This window comes from Pinus tabuliformis, chromosome 4_1 (assembly GCF_031772625.1).
Source record: "Pinus tabuliformis cultivar Carrire ecotype Pingquan chromosome 4_1, CPIR1, whole genome shotgun sequence".
NCBI lineage: Eukaryota > Viridiplantae > Streptophyta > Pinopsida > Pinales > Pinaceae > Pinus > Pinus tabuliformis.
In genome coordinates this window covers 611,371,171-611,390,543 of record NC_142303.1, presented here as the reverse complement: position 1 = coordinate 611,390,543, position 19,373 = coordinate 611,371,171, and the positions used below count along the sequence as shown (strand labels likewise).

Genomic DNA, 19,373 nt, shown 5'->3' with positions numbered 1-19,373 from the left:
AGGTTGAGAATATCGATTAACAATGGAAGCAGCGAGGCAGCAAGTCCCTGCATTGAGTGGGGTAGTTATGGACTTGGAGCGAGCAGTTTAATGCCCAGTGAGAGAGCAAGCTTGTGTTTGAGATAGATACCTGAAAACTAACCTACATGTTTTCAACAGATCCATGTAAAATTGAAATTGACTGCAGTGAATGTTTCAGCGAATATGTTTCCAAGTTTCATATGGAAGCTAACATCAGGATCTAGGTAAACTAATAAATATTGGCTGAACAAATCTAGCAATAGCAGAAAGCAAACTTACCAAATCTTGCACAAAAAATTTAGCAAATTTAGAATAAAGAAGTTTTATGGAAATATTCTGGAAGTACCTCTTCTTCATTAAGCTTTCTAATTCGCACATTGCTTTGCTTAGCAAATGAGTATCTTGAATCGTGAGTAGAGGATGAAGTAACAGACATATCCTTTTCTCTGGACTGATACCTCGTTTGCTACAGATGATGAAGATGAACCCAAAGGTTCAACATTATGAACTTCCAAAGAAACACTATCAGCTGGAGTGAAAAGTTGTTCTGATGAATCCAGTGGTTTACTTTGGGGCATGTCAGTTGCATTGCTTAGCAAATGAGTATCTTGAGTCTGAGTAGAGGATGAAGTAACAAACATATCCGTTTCTGAAGTTGATGTAAGGCGAGTTTGTGTTATGCTATGACCCCTTGTCAGAGAAACTGGAACTGCAGCACCATCATGAACAATAGGCCGTGAAAGCTCAGTGCTAGAAGCCTTGGAAGTTTCAAGCTTGGGAACAATGGACTGTGAGTTAAAGATGTACTACATGCAATCACCTTTTGTTAGATGCAGCTCGCTGGTTGTTCTTTGTGTAAGATGTGTTGGAATTCAGAGGCACAGCAAATCAACAAATAACACACAGCAGAATAAATCAAGCACATAAACACAGTTCTTAACGTGGTTCACCCAACCAATCTGCGCTACGTCCACCAAACATAGGGATCAGGAATTTATTAATAAAATCAGGAGATTACATCATGAAATCCTCACAAAATTCTCACACTCTCAGCAAACCATCCGAATGATTGCCTGTTATATAGCATAGAGAATCTAACAGCCTCATTAACTCCCTCACATCAAATATAGGAGGCATTAACTCCCTCCCAACAACCTGGAGCTAATCTAGGAACTGAATTCCTATTGTTGTCACCTACAGAGATTTCTGCCTATTTCACTTCAAACAGAAAATCTCAACAATCTCCACCTTGACAACAATTCCCCTGATGCCCTGTTATTATTATTTTATCTTTTCTGCAAGCCAAGAGAAGCCAAACACCAGCGTAGCTTCTCCAACAAAACTGGTTTCGTGAACATGTCTACGCAGTTCTCCTTTGTATGCACCTTTTCAAGAGAGACTCCTCTTTCAATGATAATCTGTCTTACAAAATGGTACTTAATTGGAATATGCTTTGATTTACTATGATAGGCCGGATTCTTAGCCAAATGTATTGCACTTTGACTATCACAAAATAACCTGATGTTGTCCTATAACCTACCAAACTCACCAAGCAAACCTTTCAACCAAACCGCCTCTTTGCAAGCATGCGAAGCAGCAATGTATTCTGCTTCAGTAGTGGATAAAGCAACAATGTTCTGTAGCTTTGACATCCAGCTTATAGCTCCACCTGCAAGAGTAAAGACGTACCCTGAAGTTGATCTTCTCTTATCCAAATCACCTGCAAAATCGGAATCAACATATCCGCAAACAAATTCACTACTCTTATTGTAAGAAATACAATAACTACTTGTGCCTCTCAAGTACCGAAGCACCCATTTCACTGTTGACCAGTGTTCTTTACCCGGATTTGCCATGTACCTGCTGACAACCCCAACTGCATGTGAAATATCTGGTCGAGTACAAACCATCGCATACATTAAACATCCTACCACATTGGCATACGGAATTCGAGACATATAATCCTTTTCTTCATCTGTATTAGGACATAAACTCGAAGAAAGCTTAAAATGGGAAGCTAAAGGGACTGACACAGGCTTCACATTGTTCATTCCAAACCTCAAAAGTATTTTCTCAACATACTTCTGTTGTGATAGCCACAGCTTACCATTGCCCCTGTCTCTGAAAATCTCCATGCCCAAAATCTGTCTTGCCGCTCCTAGATCTTTCATATCAAACGTCCTTGCCATCTGAGTCTTCAATCTGTTGATTTCTTCAATGCTTTTGCTTGCTAAAAGCATATCATCAACATATAACACTAAGATAATGAACATGCCATTATTTAACTGCTTAAAATAAACACAATGATCATATTCACTTCTTACATATTTCAGACTCAACATGAAAGAATCAAACTTCTTATACCACTGCCGAGGCGACTGCTTTAGGCCATATAATGACTTCTTGAGCCTGCAGACAAATTTCTCATTGCGATGCTGAACAAACCCTTCCGGTTGTTCCATATATATTTCCTCATCTAAGTCTCCATGTAGAAATGCAGTCTTAACATCTAATTGCTGCAACTCTAAATCAAACAAAGCCACTAATGCTAACACAATTCTAATTGAAACAATTTTAACCACTGGTGAAAATATCTCATGAAAGTCTATGCCAACTTTCTGAGAAAACCCTTTTGCAACCAGTCTCGCTTTGTACCTGTCTTCCGTATCATTCACACCCCGTTTCAGCTTGTACACCCACTTACATCCCACAGTTTTCCTGCCTTTGGGAAGTTCAACCAGATCCCACGTGCCATTCTTACCTAAGGCCATCATTTCTTCCTTCATGGTTGTTTTCCATTTGTCACTATTTGAACCTTCTACAGCTTCCTGATAACACAAAGGTTCATCATCATTAGCGATCAAAGCAACTGAAGTAACATGATCATCATACCTTCTCGGAGGGCGTTTGATCCTTGTAGACCTCCTTAAGAATGTTTCTGGTGCTTTCACAATTGGCTGTCTATCAACTGTAGGAATTTCTTCATGATCGCCATCTGAGACCTGTTCATGTCCTCCATCTGAACCCTGTTCATAATCTGATTCTGAAACCTGTTCATGACTAGAATCTGAACTATGGTCGTTATGACTATCATTAGAAACGTTGTCAAACTGAATATGCTGGAAATCAGATACATCATCCTGTTTCAATCTTCTATCTACATCTAACTGTACAAGAGAGGATTCATTAAACTTTACATCTCTGTTGATGATGATTTTGCGGGTAGTACGATCCCACAATCTATATCCCTTTGTTCCATCACCATACCCAACAAAGACATATTTTTTCGATTTCGGATCTAATTTAGTTCGCTGATGTTTAGGCACTAGAGCATATACATCACAACCAAACACTCTGAGTTTAGAATAGTCACAAGGGTGTCCTTTCCATACCTCTTGCGGAATCTTGCAGCCTATTGCCGTTGATGGAGATCGGTTTATCACATAACAAGCTGTTGCCACTGCTTCCGTCCACAACTCCTTCGGCAACCCGGCGTTACTCAGCATACACCTTGCTCTCTCTAGAAGAGTCCTGTTCATGCGTTCAGCAACTCCATTCTGCTGAGGAGTATAAACCGTGGTCTTATGTCTCTCGATCCCTGCATCCTTGCAATAGCTGTCAAACTCCTTAGAGGAAAACTCACCACCATTGTCAATTCTTAAACATTTTATAGTTCTACCAGTGTTGTTTTCTACCAATGCTCTAAACTGCTTGAAAACTGTAAAAACATCAGACTTCTTTTTCAACATGTAGACCCAAACTTTCCGAGAAAAGTCATCAATGAATGATACAAAATAAGACGAACCACCATATGACGCTGTAGGGGCTGGACCCCAAACATCTGAATGGATATAATCAAGTATGCCTTTACTAGTATGTTTTCCTGTTTTAAACTTTTGTTTACTTTGTTTACCAAACAGACAATGTTTACAGAAATCCAATTTTCCAGATCTTAGATTAGGAAGTAACTTTCGGTCAGCCAAAATTTTCAACCCTCTTTCACTCATATGCCCCAATCTTTGATGCCATAAGTGAATGGAACTACTGTCATGTTCAGACACAGACACATGATCTGACCCAGTTCTACCTTCTAACTGAAATAGATTTCCCACTTTCTTAGCTTTCATAACTAGTAAGATGCCTTTGTAAATTTTCATTACTCCACCTTGAATTACAGTTTTATATCCATTTGAATCAAGTGCTCCTAATGAAATCAAATTTTTTCTTAAATCTGGTACATGCCTCACATCAGTTAACATTTTGGTTGTGCCATCAAACATTTGTAGTTGTACACTTCCTATTCCAACAATACTGCAAGTGACATCATTACCCATGTACACGACTCCATCATCAACTGATCTATATGTTTTAAACCAATCTTTATGAATACACATGTGGTTAGATGCCCCGGAATCTAACAACCAATGTTGATCATGTTTTGAAACATTAACAGACAATACCTCATCACTCATACCTGAACCAGATACTGAACCTGTATCTGTGGTGTTGGCTTCCTTCTTTTCTGTCGAAGAGCCTTCTTTAGCAGCCTGCTTTCGCTTCCAGCAATCCTTTTTCAGATGTCCAGCCTTGCCACAATGCCAGCACTTCACCTTGGGCTTCTTTCCTTTGGACTTCGAACGAGAGTTGCTATGCTTTCCCTCGGAGTGTCTCTCTCGTGAGCAACCTCTGGCCATCATTACCTCTGATGTAGAGGTGTCTGCATTCGACCTCTTCCTCGTCTCCTCAGCCAACAAGGCTCCAACAACATCGTCAAACTCAAGGATATCTGAAGTACTAAAGCTTATGGAAGTAACAAAGTGATCCCAGGATTCGGGCAATGAACATAATAGAGTTATTGCCTTATCCTCTGAATCAAATTTCACATCTAGACTGTCTAATTGCACCAATAAGGTATTAAAAACATTCAGGTGATCAGCAATTGAGGTACCTTCTTTCATCCGCAAACCGTAAAGCTGCCGTTTCAGGGGAATCCGATTTGTTAAAGATTTCGTCATATAGAGCTTCTCAAGCTTTGACCACAAGCCTGCGGCGGTTTTCTCTGACACAATGTTGAACAGAACATCGTCCGCCAGACATAACCGAATTGCGCTCAGAGCTCTATCGTCCATCTCATCCCATTCATCCTTCGTCATGGAAGGAGGCCTTTTGTTTTTCCTCAACAGTGCTTTCGCCACACCTTGTTGAACCAGCAGATCGTGCATCTTCACCTTCCAGATCTCAAAATTATTCTTGCCATTAAATTTCTCAATTTCAAACCGAGCACTTTGAGTTTTCGCCATTTGTATCAAAAAAACACAATAATCTCCAAAAAGCAACGTTTAAATACCAGCAATTTAAAAAACCAAACTGCCTATGCCTCAAAAATATCTTCCGTTTGCACTTCACACAAAAAATTTTCTGCCTATGCCTTTGTTTTGACACAACAAAAAAACTGCCTTATTACAGTATATAAAGACCTCCGCCAAAAACAAAAATTTTTGTTTTATTAACTTTTGTTTCAAGTATTTTGATGAATGTCCTCGAAATGTCGTGGGAGTACGGTATTGAAAAACCCTGGTTCCCAAAATATATACCCCAATATATTTTAACACCCCACCATTAATATTAATCCACCATCCACCATTTAACATGCGTTCACCCACTTTAAATTAATCCACCATTTAACATGCGTTTCAACCTTTTTTCAAATATGCACCACTCAATTTAATTCAAATGTGTTCACCTCAATTCAAATACGCAAGACTGTAATACGCACCACATAACAGCAATACTGTAATACGCACCAGCGATTTAGATTTAACAGCGATTTAATTTCCACAAAGTTTAAATATGCAACAGCGGTTTAGATTCCACGCAACAGAGATTACAGCGCAATCAGATAGCGCACTAACAGATAAAAACAAACATACCGTTCACAGCAAACGCACTAGCGATTTCAAAAACAAAAAATTCAGGATCAGCGGCTGCTCCGCACAATGCCAAGGCTGCCCAACAAACTGGAGTCTTCTGCTACGCACTTTACTCAGCGCACCGCATAGCAGCAAACCACCAGCACAGTTCGCCAGCGCTCCGGCAACATAAGCCTCCACGCACAACAATCACTCTCAGCAGGTAACGCGCACCAGGCACAGTCCGCCAGCATCAGCAGTCACGCACGCAGTGCCTCCAGTTAGCTTCTCCAGGCAGCGCCTCCAACATGCTCTGATACCAATTGTTGGAATTCAGAGGCACAGCAAATCAACAAATAACACACAGCAGAATAAATCAAGCACATAAACACAGTTTTTAACGTGGTTCACCCAACCAATCTGGGCTACGTCCACCAAACATAGGCATCAGGAATTTATTAATAAAATCAGGAGATTACATCATGAAATCCTCACAAAACTCTCACACTCTCAGCAAACCATCTGAATGATTGCCTGTTATATAGCATAGAGAATCTAACAGCCTCATTAACTTCCTCACATCAAATATAGGAGGCATTAACTCCCTCCCAACAACCTGGAGCTAATCTAGGAACTGAATTCCTATTGTTGTCACCTACAGAGATTTCTGCCTATTTCACTTCAAACAGAAAATCTCAACAAGATGCACTTTGATATTCCTGTTTTGGTAGAATTGGGGATGTTGGTTGCAATGCCAGTGTTAAGGTTTAGATATAAGATATGCTATTTTATCTTTAGCTTTTGGAAATGCTACCGATGACTTAATGCCATGCCAGAATTCTTCTTAATAATTCCTAATGTCAACAGTTTGCAATTGCATCTCTAATGGTGCATTATGAGATCACTCTGTGTCCACTTCATGCAATCACAATGGATCGATATCTCTCCTCTTGATACAGAGATCTCTCCTCTTGATTGAGAAAGCACTTAGACTTTATTTAAGACGATGAAAAGAACCACTAAGTTAACGATGACCAATGCTCTCTACTATTAGAAAATAGGAGGTTTCTCTATAGGTAGGACCAGGAGAACACCTCCTGTTGAATGAGTGAACGGGAAGAGGGAGGAGGACACCTTTGATTGATAGCATGTGTTCTTGAGTACTCATTCTCTTGATCTTCAACATTGTTTCACCTCCTTAGAATCAATCGTGTTGAGACAGGGACCTACCTCCAACCACAAAAGATCAGTTATGCTCTGGTAACAATGATCTCATCCATAGGTCAATGGTGTTGTTAGGGTATTGATTAAAAGTTTTTTTCATTTCATTTATGCTAATGTGGAAATAGTAGCATCGGTTCCATGCCATTTCTTGAAAGCTGAATACCCTCAGTTATTCGGTTCAATGCCGAAAGAAGTATCCTTCTCCAATGTCATAACCAAAGAAGATGCATTCTTAAATGCGAAGATAATATAGCTACTGTAATGAATGACTTTAGATCCTTTTTATTAAGGATATAGCTTCAATGCACTCTTTGGGAGGGACAGAGAACTCTAAATATAGGGAGAGGACTGTGTCAACTTCTTGCAATTGCATCTCTAATTGCGTTGCATTTTGCTTTGCTTTCGAATATCTAATGCTAGTGAATTTGATGTATTTTGTTGTCTTGGCTCTAAGAAATAGAATAGGGCAAATTACATGTATGAATTCATGGGAATTCCTACTTTATTGTCTATGTATCCATGCGTCATTTAACCTTCAGAATTCATGGGAATTCCTACTGTATAACTAAGCTATATAGTACAAGTTATTACTTATTAGCCAATCACTTAATTACCGGATATAATCAGGAAATAAACTGATAGTTATTGCAAAAGAAACCAACATCACCAGTTTATACAATAGAGATTATAATCACATAAAACAGAAATAGTCAATAGTTTAGCAAACAAGCAGTTTTAAAAAGAAAGACCTGGTGGCCATTCTGCTCATCAAGGTTGGGAGGTGCTGAGCTAGTTCGAGCAGGTATCTGCAATCCAACGGACATATCAGAAGGCATTCAGCAATTAAACTCCATTTAATGTGCGCTAATTAAGATCACCAGGATAGAGAAAAGACTGTCAATTCTTGCATCCAAACAATGAAAACAGTCCAACTCCATATCCCACAAACAGTCTTCTAATGGCACATTTAATCAAGTTCAGGAACATACAGTAAAGCAAGTAAGTCTAACTCCATATCCCACAAACAGTCTTCCAATGTCTAATAGGAATTCCTTCTGTACAAGAGTAGAATATAAGTACATTGTACTCTTTCTTAGAAACCATATTCCTTATGAAAGAAGATAGTACTATGAGTACCTTGTACTCTTTCTTAGAAACCATATTTCCTGAGAGAAGATAGTACTGCGAGTACATTGTACTCTTTCTTAGAAACCATATTTTCTGAGAGAAGATAATAAAGTCATGAACTATTAACTATCATTGTTCATAAAGTTTCTTTTGAAGAGAATCAAATTATATCCATAACTAAGCCGAGAACATAAACAATTCATCTCTTTCTCTGTTTCTTTCAACTAAAATCCAAATGACACTTAACAACATAGCTAACTAGATAAGCTAAACTTATTTGAGAGCAGGATTACAAATAAGGATAAGTATAGAGTTATACTTGAGCCCTGAGCTTTACCAGCTTGAAATCAAAATCATCTTTAAGAGCTTGAAATCGGATGACACTATCCAAGATGGATGGTTGAGGCATGACGCAAATTTTCACCACCATAATACTCCCCTATTCCCCTATACAGCACTCTGTTGTAATATCTAGCTGAACTAAACAAAAAGCTACAAATACTCTAATTTTGAAAGAAGTCCAGTTAATTTTGATCGAGTCACTATTCAACCATAACATCGAATTGGATCATTGCATCCTTTGGCCCCAGATTGTTTGGCACCAGCCGATCTCTTTTCCAGGTATTGTTGATGATACTCCTCTGCTCTGTAAAACTTCTTCGCTGGCAGGATCTCTGTCACGATCTCTTTATGCAGTGACCTTTGGTGCCTTTCCATTGATTCCCGTGCAGCTCTTTCCTTCTCAGCTGAATAGTAATATATGCCAGATCTGTACTGAGTGGCTTTATCATTGCCCTGCAAATATATGCACACAGTGCTAACAATTCATGTATCTGATGCAATTTTTATACACCAACCAGATACAAGTGTCTTTATAGTTTTTGCCTTCTATGGTTATGAAATAGGAAAACCACATCAGGATCCAATTATATTTTCTTTTTCTATAACCCACCCTGCACCCCCATAGCAGGATCCAATTATATTTTCTATACCCCGCTCTGCACCCCCATACTGCACCCCATAGCAAGTATGTTAACAAGCCATTGAAATGAAAAGTATATGGTAGATACATTGCCAAATACCTGGATTTGGTTTTCTGGTTAAGGAACCATATGAATGTGTGAAAGGCTTTGAATTTCAGCTTTCAAAGAAGCCAATGCTTCAAGCTGGCAAGTCTATTAGCATAGATATAAGTTAATTCCAAATTCAAGAATATTAATTTTTAAAATACTAATTATAACATGTTTGATCATGTATGATCATGTAGTTTTAAAAAAAAATAGAATTCTTAAGGATTCTATATAGTTTTTAAAAAGATTTAGAGATTTTTAATGTAAAATATTTTTATCCTAGTCAAATCATTTTAGAAAATACAATAAGACTGAAATTTACACCTTAAAATTTCCCAAATTATGTGTTTAATTTCATTGTTATTAAGCTGAATGGGGATCCTAACAAACATTTGAAAATAATATAATGAACCACGCAGTGATATATGAGACTGAAGACGCCCTCAATGCCTGCACTCAGAATTCATTAGGAGTTTAGCTTTGAAGTGCAACTATAGAATATTAATGGGACTCTACTCCCAATTGCATTGCTTCGAACCGGAGAAATAAGGCCAAAGTATACTCAAAACCCGTCTCTGCTTAAAGCACCAGATATATATCACAGCCTGGAGCCTACAAATCTTTTGAAGCACAGGCAATAGAATTCAAATACATTAAGAAGCCCAAATCTGATTTAGTCCGATATTTGAAATACAGAGAATTCTAATGGCTTCCATTTGTTTTTTTAACAAATGGATGCTTCTCAGGAAAGTTGATTTGTCATAGAAGTATGTACATGATTTTGACCAATCTACTCATCTACAGTATGCAAAACGATAGATTTGGGAATTCTATTAGCTAAGTTGCTTCTTTTGAATATGAGAAATGAGAAAACGGTTAGCGTGCATCTTCTGTCCATTCCAACTAGAATAAGAAACCATAATGGTGGAGACTCCTTTGGCAATGGCATCAAAATAGGGGGTCATGTGGATGTTGACTAATTGTTTATAATCGCTGACAGTGTTATTCTCATCGATACCCTGGGTTGTTCCACCATCGCCCACAAAGTGCTTAGCACACGCTACAAAGTATTTGACCTGACAAACATCAATAAATCACATGGTTAGAAAACTATTTCAGGAAATTGTGGTACAATTGATTGATCAAAGAAATTCATATTCTAAGCATGGATAAAGCAAAAGTTTTGCAGCTTAATGTCCAGTTATATAGAAAACTGTGGTACAATTGATTGATCAAAGAAATTTATGTTCTAAATAGGGATAAAACAAAAAGTCTGAAACTTACTGTCCAGCTACATACGGCACCCCCTTCGTAAAGATCTCAGCAAACCTGCTCACATCAAACAAGACATTCTAAACAGTGAAAACTTGACTCTCATTTTTGAATGAACTTCCATCGAGCACATCCGTGCCAGAGTCTTACAGCAACACATGGAGCAAATGTGTATTGAATGCCAGTATATCGAACTTCCAGAGCTGTGGTAGCTCCAATTCTTTTAACCAGATCGGGATCCCTGTATCCATAAAACGTTGATACAAATCGTTAGCCAAACTTTCTAGAAGATTTTGATTTTGAGGGCAGTAATCAGAAGCCAGAGTTCTCATGATATATTAAACATCAACATTTTCACCCTGATTATGTTATTATCCCAATTCAGTTACCCAAGATTTTTCCCATAATCATTCAGATAACCCTAGTTACTTTTCAAATCATTGCCTCCTATGATTTTGCTCATTGCAATCAGAGTGGCCCTTGGCACTTTCCAAATCATAATACTACTTACGATGAAAAAATAATGCCTACGGATATAGGCCCATTGCAATCAGAGTGGCCCTTGGCACTTTCCAAATCATAATACTACTTACGATGAAAAAATAATGCCTACGGATATAGGCCCATTGCAATCAGAGTGGCCCTTGGCACTTTCCAAATCATAATACTACTTACGATGAAAAAATAATGCCTACGGATATAGGCCCAGGCTCTCTAGTATTGTCCAGAGATTAAGGGTTTTCATGAAATGTAGCCGACCACTCAACCTACTCATTTGTTTAAATCATGAGTCATGACATTTTCTAGTTGCAAGGAAATGTTGTGAAGAAAAAATGGAGTTGATACTCTACTTGCCTGGTAGCTCCAAGCCCAACATTGTGAGGGAAGATGGTAGCCCCATAGACATTGTTGTGACAATGAACAACATCAATCCTATAAACACAACGGTTCTGAGATTTAAAAGAACATTTAGGCCCCAAAAAATCACAAAACTCTGCTAATAGTTGCGAAACAGGTAATTCTCGGTAATCAAATGAAGATACAAGAGTGAACTAATTAAAGGAAATTAAAGGAAAATAAGAGATTAATATATTATAAATTTCTAATCTTATACGATATAGTAAATTCTTAATTTCAGGACAAGCATTGCACCTGCACCAAAATCTGGGACTGCTCTAATTGAATTCGGATCTGCAGTTGGAATAGATCATATTGATAATTTATTTTACGGTGGTATTATATTCGGATTAAAGCCAAATTGAAGCGCTGGGCATCAACACAGAATACAGATTCAAGCGCACTCCGTTTTTTTAAGCTTTTGAATATTTGGAAACAAACCCAGGACTTATTATGCCAAACTGAAATGCAAATGATTGTTCATATACAACTCTAGAAACCTCCTCAGAAGCATCTACACATCAAGTTATATCATCAGTGTGATAGAAAAATAACCTGTAAAGGTCCTATATATTTCCCTATATATATTTCCCTAACGGAGCCTTCCAGCAGCGGCCCGAGGGACAGACAGTTGAAACGCCAACGACATGGAGCAACTGCGTGATTTTACTTAAAATGCTTAAAAAACTAAAAATAAAAACACCTCCATGTGGGCCCTTCCATGAGCGCCACATGCCTCACCTCCTTCTCCATGGCATAGCATGCAGGGCCTAAACCATGACACTTGACATTGTATCATGGTCATATGTCAATACAGGAGGCAGAAGGATAATCCAACTGCCCACTGCAGGTGCACCAGTTTCAACTTCATGACCTTCTGCCCTAGTCACTCTATACATCGACTCTTGCTACCTTAGCTGCTGGCTCAAATGTTTAACCTCTTGGCTGTTTAACCGTCTAAGCTCCATGCCTGTTGGTTGTTTAACAGTCTAACCTCCCTGACTGTTAGCCCTTCCCTGCGCTGTTAAGGAGCTCGGTTCTTTCTGCTCAAGATACCGGCAGACACATGGGAAGGAGCTCTGCCAGAAGAGAAGCAGAAGAGGATATTTTGCGAAGAATGGTATTCCTTTTCCGTCTCCCTTTCCATCTCGGTAAGCCTGCCATCACTTAGGTTTCATATTTTCTACCCTCATTTAGATCTCAGCAGAGAGTAGCTTCTTCTAGTGCCGGTTCATTTCTTTTTCCAGCCCACCTCCTCAAGCAGCCCATGGTGCCAAGGATGCCCCTAATCGTCCCCCAAGGCAACGCCCATGAACTTTTAACACAGCATGATAAACATACTCGGTTGGGTTGCCGAGCTTGATTCTATAAGGAACGAAGCCCCACACCTTGGAAAAGTGCTGGACGTCGGGAAAGAGAGCAAGCAAGCTTCCATCACCCCCAACCTTCCTGAAATGGGCTTTAGCTACGTTCCAGAGCCTCTTAATTGGGTCAGTGGATGCTTCCCCTATTCCATTATCTTCAAGCGTGAAGCCTTACGAATAGCCCAATGCTTGAAATCTTTTTCCATCAACCCCAAGGCCCTTCGACCCTCGACCCTCTTTCACTATTTCTTTCTGCTTGCGCTGTCTTTTGGGATCCATATCTGTGTCCTGTAACTCAGTCATATCGACATCTGCTAAGTGACTAAGGGCGTAACGAAGGTACCAGAACTTGTGCTAGTCTGTGCGCCCCTTTCTCGTAAGAAGGCTGTGCGCCCCTCTCGGACTCCACGCGCCCCTTTCTCGTAAGAAGGCTGTGCGCCCCTCTCGGACTCCACCCAGTGTAGGATGGCCGATGGGCTCGTCCCTGCTTTCTTCTGTGTCGAAAGCATCCAGCCAGCCCATGTACTGCTTGGGAACATGCTGACCTGACCTGAATTGGAACTGAGCCCTTGGAATCCAGGAAGGGAAGGCAGCAGAAAGAGGAAACCCGGAGCCCATGAGCTCTCCACTGGCCACACTCAACTTCATGCAGGCTACCTGTCTTGTCTTCCCATCTTCGTGCAGCAACGAAGCATTATCTAAAGTACAATGTGCCAAGCATTAATGCTACCATTAATTGGAAAAAAATAAATATATATAACCCTCCTAAATAAATATATATAACCTAGGTAACCATGTGCCAAGCCTTAATGCTACCATTAACCTGATGTTTTAAACTGATCTAATGTTTTAAACTGCTCTAACACTGATTGGAAAAAAATATAACCCTCCAAAATAAATATATATAACCTAGGTAACCTAGGTTTTTGCCTCCCAAATAACACAATAAATCAATAAATTACTATGTAACTTTCAGTATACTGTTTTAAACTGCTCTAACACTGATTGGAAAAAAATATAACCCTCCAAAATAAATATATATAACCTAGGTAACCTAGGTTTTTGCCTCCCAAATAACACAATAAATTACTATGTAACTTTCAGTATACTCTTTCAACCGCACTAAAATCACAAACAGGTCAACTAATGTTAACATTGTGGTTTCGTGGTTTCGGATAGAGGGTATCACAAACAGGTCAACTAATGTTAACATTGTGGTTTCGTGGTTTCGGATAGAGGGTGGCAGGGACTAATAAGATGGAAGAAATATGATTTTTATTTTTAGATATTTTTAGGCCGATAGGCCTTCCTTTGAAAGGGACCTTTCGTCGTCCTATTCCTTCTGACGGTGACACCTGGCAAACTTTCTTGTTCAGGAAATCATGGATATTCATGATGAAGGCGGTTCTGCGGTTACCTAAGCAGAGGTTGTTATGGGCGGAGAGCTCTAGAACCATCGTCTTCGCCGCATATTTCAATTCGTTCGAGCCATAGGAAGGGCGGAGGCCTCTTGAAGAACCAGGTTGAGCTTGTGAAGAGGAAGGACTGCGACAGATAAGAAATTGCGATGATTCCTGATAGTCTGTCGTTTGAGAAGGGTTTCTATATTTTTATCAGGGCGTGCCAGCTCCTGACACAGAGGAATGGGGATGGGGGGTTATATTGGTGGGATTGGCCGGGCCTTCTGGTGCAGGGAAAACGGTCTTCTCTGAGAGGGTTTTGAATTTCATGCCGAACATCATCTCTATTTCCATGGATAATTACAACGATTCCAGCCGAGTAATCGACGGAAATTATGATGATCCCAGGTTAACAGACTATGATACTCTGCTTCAAAATATTCATGATTTAAAGGCTGGAAAATCTGTGAAGGTTCCTGTCTATGATTTTAAACTCAGCAAACGCACTGGGTACAGGGATATTGACATTGCATCATCTAGGATTGTGATTATTGAAGGTATCTATGCTTTGAGCGAACGGTTACGCCCTTTCTTGGATCTCCGCGTGTCTGTCACTGGAGGAGTTCACTTTGATCTTGTCAAGAGGGTTTTGAGGGATATAAATTGGTCTGGTCAGGCACCGGCGGACATCATTTATCAAATATCAGAGACAGTTTATCCTATGTATAAGGCCTACATTGAGCCTGATTTGCAGGCTGCCCATATTAAAATTGTGAACAAATTTAACCTCGCCTTCTCAGTTTGATAAAAAAAATTCAGTGCAATATCTCCCCCAATTTTGAAGATTTGTCTAGGTTTGATTATCAAAATCAAAACCAGTCATGGGTTTCAAGGAGGACCTGGAAAAGGGAGCTGTGGGGGTGAATGGCGATGTGAAGCTGCCTCTATTGCGTAAGGAACATGGGAAAGAGTACTACAGAAGAAGTCATAAAAAGGGCAAGGGCAAGAGTTCCGAAGCCTTCCAAGGAAGCGTTGCAACTGCTCTATTTTGTACTGCGGTTGTCGCAATGGGGCCCTTGCAGTTCGGCTTCTGTGTAAGTTCACTTTGCTTGTCTGGAATTCATTTGCTTATTTGGGTGAAACTATACAAGCCAATATCCGTACCAATTTGGTTTGTTATGGTATTGTATACAGTACTATGTGCAGAGATAAATTATAAAGTTTTGATGTGATTAATTAATAATCTGCTAATTGGAATTTGAATTTTGCCATTTAGAAGGATATTGAGATTTTGCTTACAACTCGCTGCAAATCCATAGGCATAGAGACAGTGATTTACGTTTTCACAGCGAATGTTTTGGTTATTGCCTATGAATCTTTTGTGGCTACGGATTTTTGTTGTTGAATAAAATTGCTTGACTTTTAGGGCGGCACTACTGTATACCATCACACTGAAACAAATTCATAATTAATAAAGAAAAATTTGCAGACTGCCATGAGTAAACAATTCTCCTTCTCGCCAATATATATTGCCATCTCGCCAACAACATGGTGAACTCTTATACATGGATGCTCTGGATTCAGCCAAGCAAACATGATACCCTTGTCAGCGGTAGCATTTTGGAAGAGGCAACGATCTAGAAGAAGGTTCACGTAGCTTTGCCCAATGGCCATGTCCATTAAATGGTTCCCCTGTTTGCTTCTCACAAGACTCTCTGCAAATCACATCTGCACTAATTCCTGCACAGAGATTTTTTCATTTTCCGCATACATGGCACGATATAGGAAGCAATTTTTGATGTCTGAATTGGACAATGCATCATAACACCATCTTAATAGTGGATAGAGTTGTGGTTCAATGCGAGGATGCAGAGTATCTGCAGAAGAAGAAGAATCTGCATTTTAATGGAAGATAAAGAAGTCTCCCATTCATCTACTCTGCTTTTTCCCCTCATTGCTGCGGCCACTAAGGTTATGGCCAAACCAAAACCTTTACACTTGTCTGCAATATTCTTAGCACACTCCTGTATATCCATAGGAGGAGCAGGGTTGTCTTTGAAAGCAATTTTTCTGAATAACATCCATGCTTCATCGTTAGAGAGTGGTTGTTCTAGCTGTTCTGCTTCATTTGTACACCCTTCTCTTTCATCCCTAGAGGCTTCTGCTTCATCCATAGACGCTTTTGCTTTATATGTAGAGATTTCTGCTTCATCTCTAGAGGGAGGTCGCCCTGACTCTTGTGCTTCATCTACGGAAACTTTTGTTTCATCTTTGGGGAGCGGTCGTGTTGACTCTTCTGCTTCATATGTAGAAAGAGGTTGTCCTTCTCTGGACTCTTGCACGCTCTTGAATTCCATTTGGATCGGATCCCTATTGATAATGAGGTGTGAAGTAGAAGTAACAAACATTGAAAATTCTTGTTGAAGCGATCCTATTCTTATCATTTCAGTGAGGTTCAAGCTGTTTTTGCAGTCTTTCATGGCTTGTCTTTGACATTTGAGCAAGTGAGTGTTTGGTATTTTGTGTGGTTGCAGTGTGTATGCATATTTAGTCACATGGAGAGCGTTTTGTTGTTTCAGTAGTTTTCATCGTTTGTATGTTTATTGCAGTTTTGATCACAATGTTTGTGTGCAGATTCTTGGTGGGAGCTTCAGCAGCTGCTGCTGCTCATTCATTGCTTCAACTTCTGCTATGTGGGATGAAGATGGTGAAAAGGACATCTACTATTCCCAGCAGGAATCATGCCTGGTTGTTGTTTGCAGGCGATCAGGTGCTCTGTTGTTTCTCAAATTTCATGTAAGTGTTATGATAAATTGGCTTAGTTTCAATGAGGACTCGCATCTTCTTCACCCTCCAGAACTGTGTTTTTAGTTTTGAAAATTGATGTGATTAGAGACACGGTTTAAACATAGTCACAGACACAGATGTATATCATTGAAGGTCTCTCCCTTAGCAAGGAAAGGGATAACCTTCCTTCACACATATATGTGTCATTCAAGGCCTGTTGCGAGCAAGGAAAGACAACCTTTTTTCAGTAATTTGGCTACCTAAACTTTTGAGCGAGAGGATGGATTTATTTTCTCCAGATAGGTAAAATATCAAAATATAGTTTCTTCTTCTGCCTTGGAATTGTCGAGTTTTTGGTGTGAGTAATGTGTTTCTACTTTCGAATCGACAAGTTTTTGATGTGAGTTGTGTTAAAGACTATTGCTGTTTTAGAATGGTTAAAAACAATGGTTATTTCTGGACTTATTCTTTCCGGATAGATAAAATATCAATGCAATAAGTCTTTTCTTCTGGAATTAATAAGTTTCTAGTGTGAGTTTATGTGTTAGAGATTTGAATGGTTAAAAACAAATATTATTTTTGGAATATTTCCTTTCAGAGATTTAAAATATCAATGCAATAAGTCTCTTGGAATTGACAAGTTTTTGGTGTAAATAATGTGTTTCCAGATTGGAAATGACAAGTTTTTGGTGTGACTGATGTGTCAGAGACTATTTCTGTCTTAAAATTGTTACAAACCATTCTTATTTCCATATTACGTTAGTGAACTGGTATTGCCAACGTTTCTTTCAAGCTAATGTGTTATAGATTATTTCTTTGTACTGGTGGTCTATGGGAAACTGGTTTTGGGACCGGGACTGGGATTGACCAGACTTTTTTAGTGCATTTTAGTTCCATTTCTATTCTGCATATAGCATTAGGGAATGAAAACTTTACCACCTACAACACAATGAGAAGGGATCAGAGAAGTTGCTGGAGTTCCTTTTCAGTTCCATTTCTGTTCTGCATATAGCATTTTAATTGGAGAATGTAAATTTTACCATCTACAACACAGTGGGAAGGGATCAGAGAAGTAGCTGGAAGTCGTTATCAGGAATGGCCAAAGAAATTGCATTTCAATTATTTTCAATAGGCAAATGGTTTTATCAGTTTTTATGGGAGAGGCAGGGAAGCATTCCCCAGTTTAATGCCTGTCATTTATTCTATGATATTTAGACCTGGGTCCATTGGGTTGATAATACATATTGGGTGTGAAGTGTTGAAACTTGATAATCAGTATGGGTTGTTAAAATTCCATGGTGTCAATGAAATACTGTCTGGAAAAATCCCTGTGTGCCACTCTGGATGAAATCTGCATTAGATTGTTTAAACGAATTCTGCATTTTACCAGAAAAGAATCATATGAACATATTGTGTGTTTCTGTGTCTTCAGGTTTTTGCATTAGGGATGCTGGCAGCAGCATCGGCAGCTGCAGGAGTGACGAACCTCAACCGCACTGGATTCCGCCACTCTGACCTTCCAAACTTCTGCAAGCCCCTTCATCGCTTCTGTGACAAGGCCGCCATCTCCATCGTTTTTGCATTCACCAGCTCTCTCCTTCTGGGAGGCTCTGCAGTTTTGGACCTTTTCTGGCTCTCCAAAAACTAGCTAGCCTGCTTTGTTGGTGTAAAATTACTTATTTATTTATCTCCTTTTCTTCCCCGCGGGTATATAATGATCTCCTTGGATAGAGAATTTCCGTTCTCTTGTGTTTCTGAACAAAGAGGTGTTTTTTTGAACAACCATCAGCCATGCATTACTGGTTTACTGTCTCATCCTATCTGATGTGTTCCTCGTTAATAGGATTATTAATGCCTTCTTTCATGGGAAAACCTCTCAAATGTATGGCTTTGTTTTTCAGAATGATGTGATATTGTGCTGGTAAAAATCTCTGGACCAAATTATATGTTGGGTCAAACAAATCAGAGAAACTGCTCACCTTTCAGATATATAATAGGTAGGTTAGATAGTTTCTTTACATTGTTATGCAAAAATTCAAGTATGGTCATAGAGTTACCATGATCTTTGTTTTTGTTGGTTGGTTTTACATTATTATGCATCTTTTTCAAGTATGGTCATAGAGTTACCATGATCTTGTTGGTTGGTTCAAGGAATGGGAAGATTTTATTTTAAAGTATATTTAAAAAAGAAGAAGTTAAAGCTTTTTTTTTATTTTTGTAGTAAGTTATTTTAGCATCATTTAGTTGTTAAATAATTAGTGATGGCAGTTATATGTAGTTGTTATCTCTAGGGATAACTTA

General features: G+C 39.1%; 1 protein-coding gene, 1 long non-coding RNA gene and 1 pseudogene across 6 annotated transcripts; 2 read left to right on the top strand and 1 right to left on the bottom strand.

Annotated features, from left to right (window-relative positions):
- Window positions 1-10,287: 10,287 nt before the first annotated feature.
- Window positions 10,288-13,609, bottom strand: LOC149177493 (uncharacterized). Of its 4 annotated transcripts, none has more exons than XR_016258773.1 (4): window positions 11,777-13,609; window positions 10,775-11,557; window positions 10,637-10,681; window positions 10,288-10,428 (listed from the first exon to the last, which is right to left on the bottom strand). It is a non-coding gene; the product is annotated as an uncharacterized LOC149177493 (long non-coding RNA). The 4 variants fall into 3 exon arrangements; XR_016258772.1 differs by having other exon boundaries at window positions 10,637-11,557; XR_016258775.1 differs by lacking the exon at window positions 11,777-13,609 and having other exon boundaries at window positions 10,775-11,770.
- Window positions 13,610-14,267: 658 nt separating this feature from the next.
- LOC149177492 (inorganic pyrophosphatase TTM2 pseudogene) lies at window positions 14,268-15,090 on the top strand (annotated as a pseudogene).
- Window positions 15,091-15,160: 70 nt separating this feature from the next.
- On the top strand, window positions 15,161-18,952 carry LOC149177491 (CASP-like protein 3A1). 2 transcript variants are annotated; one of them, XM_089420152.1, is made up of 3 exons: window positions 15,161-15,379; window positions 16,920-17,055; window positions 18,505-18,952. In XM_089420152.1, exons 1-3 carry the CDS (start codon window positions 15,246-15,248, stop codon window positions 18,718-18,720), a joined length of 486 nt encoding a protein of 161 aa, XP_089276278.1. In that variant the 5' UTR covers window positions 15,161-15,245; the 3' UTR covers window positions 18,721-18,952. The 2 variants fall into 2 exon arrangements, with proteins under 2 accessions (XP_089276278.1, XP_089276277.1); XM_089420151.1 differs by having other exon boundaries at window positions 16,920-17,081.
- Window positions 18,953-19,373: the final 421 nt, after the last annotated feature.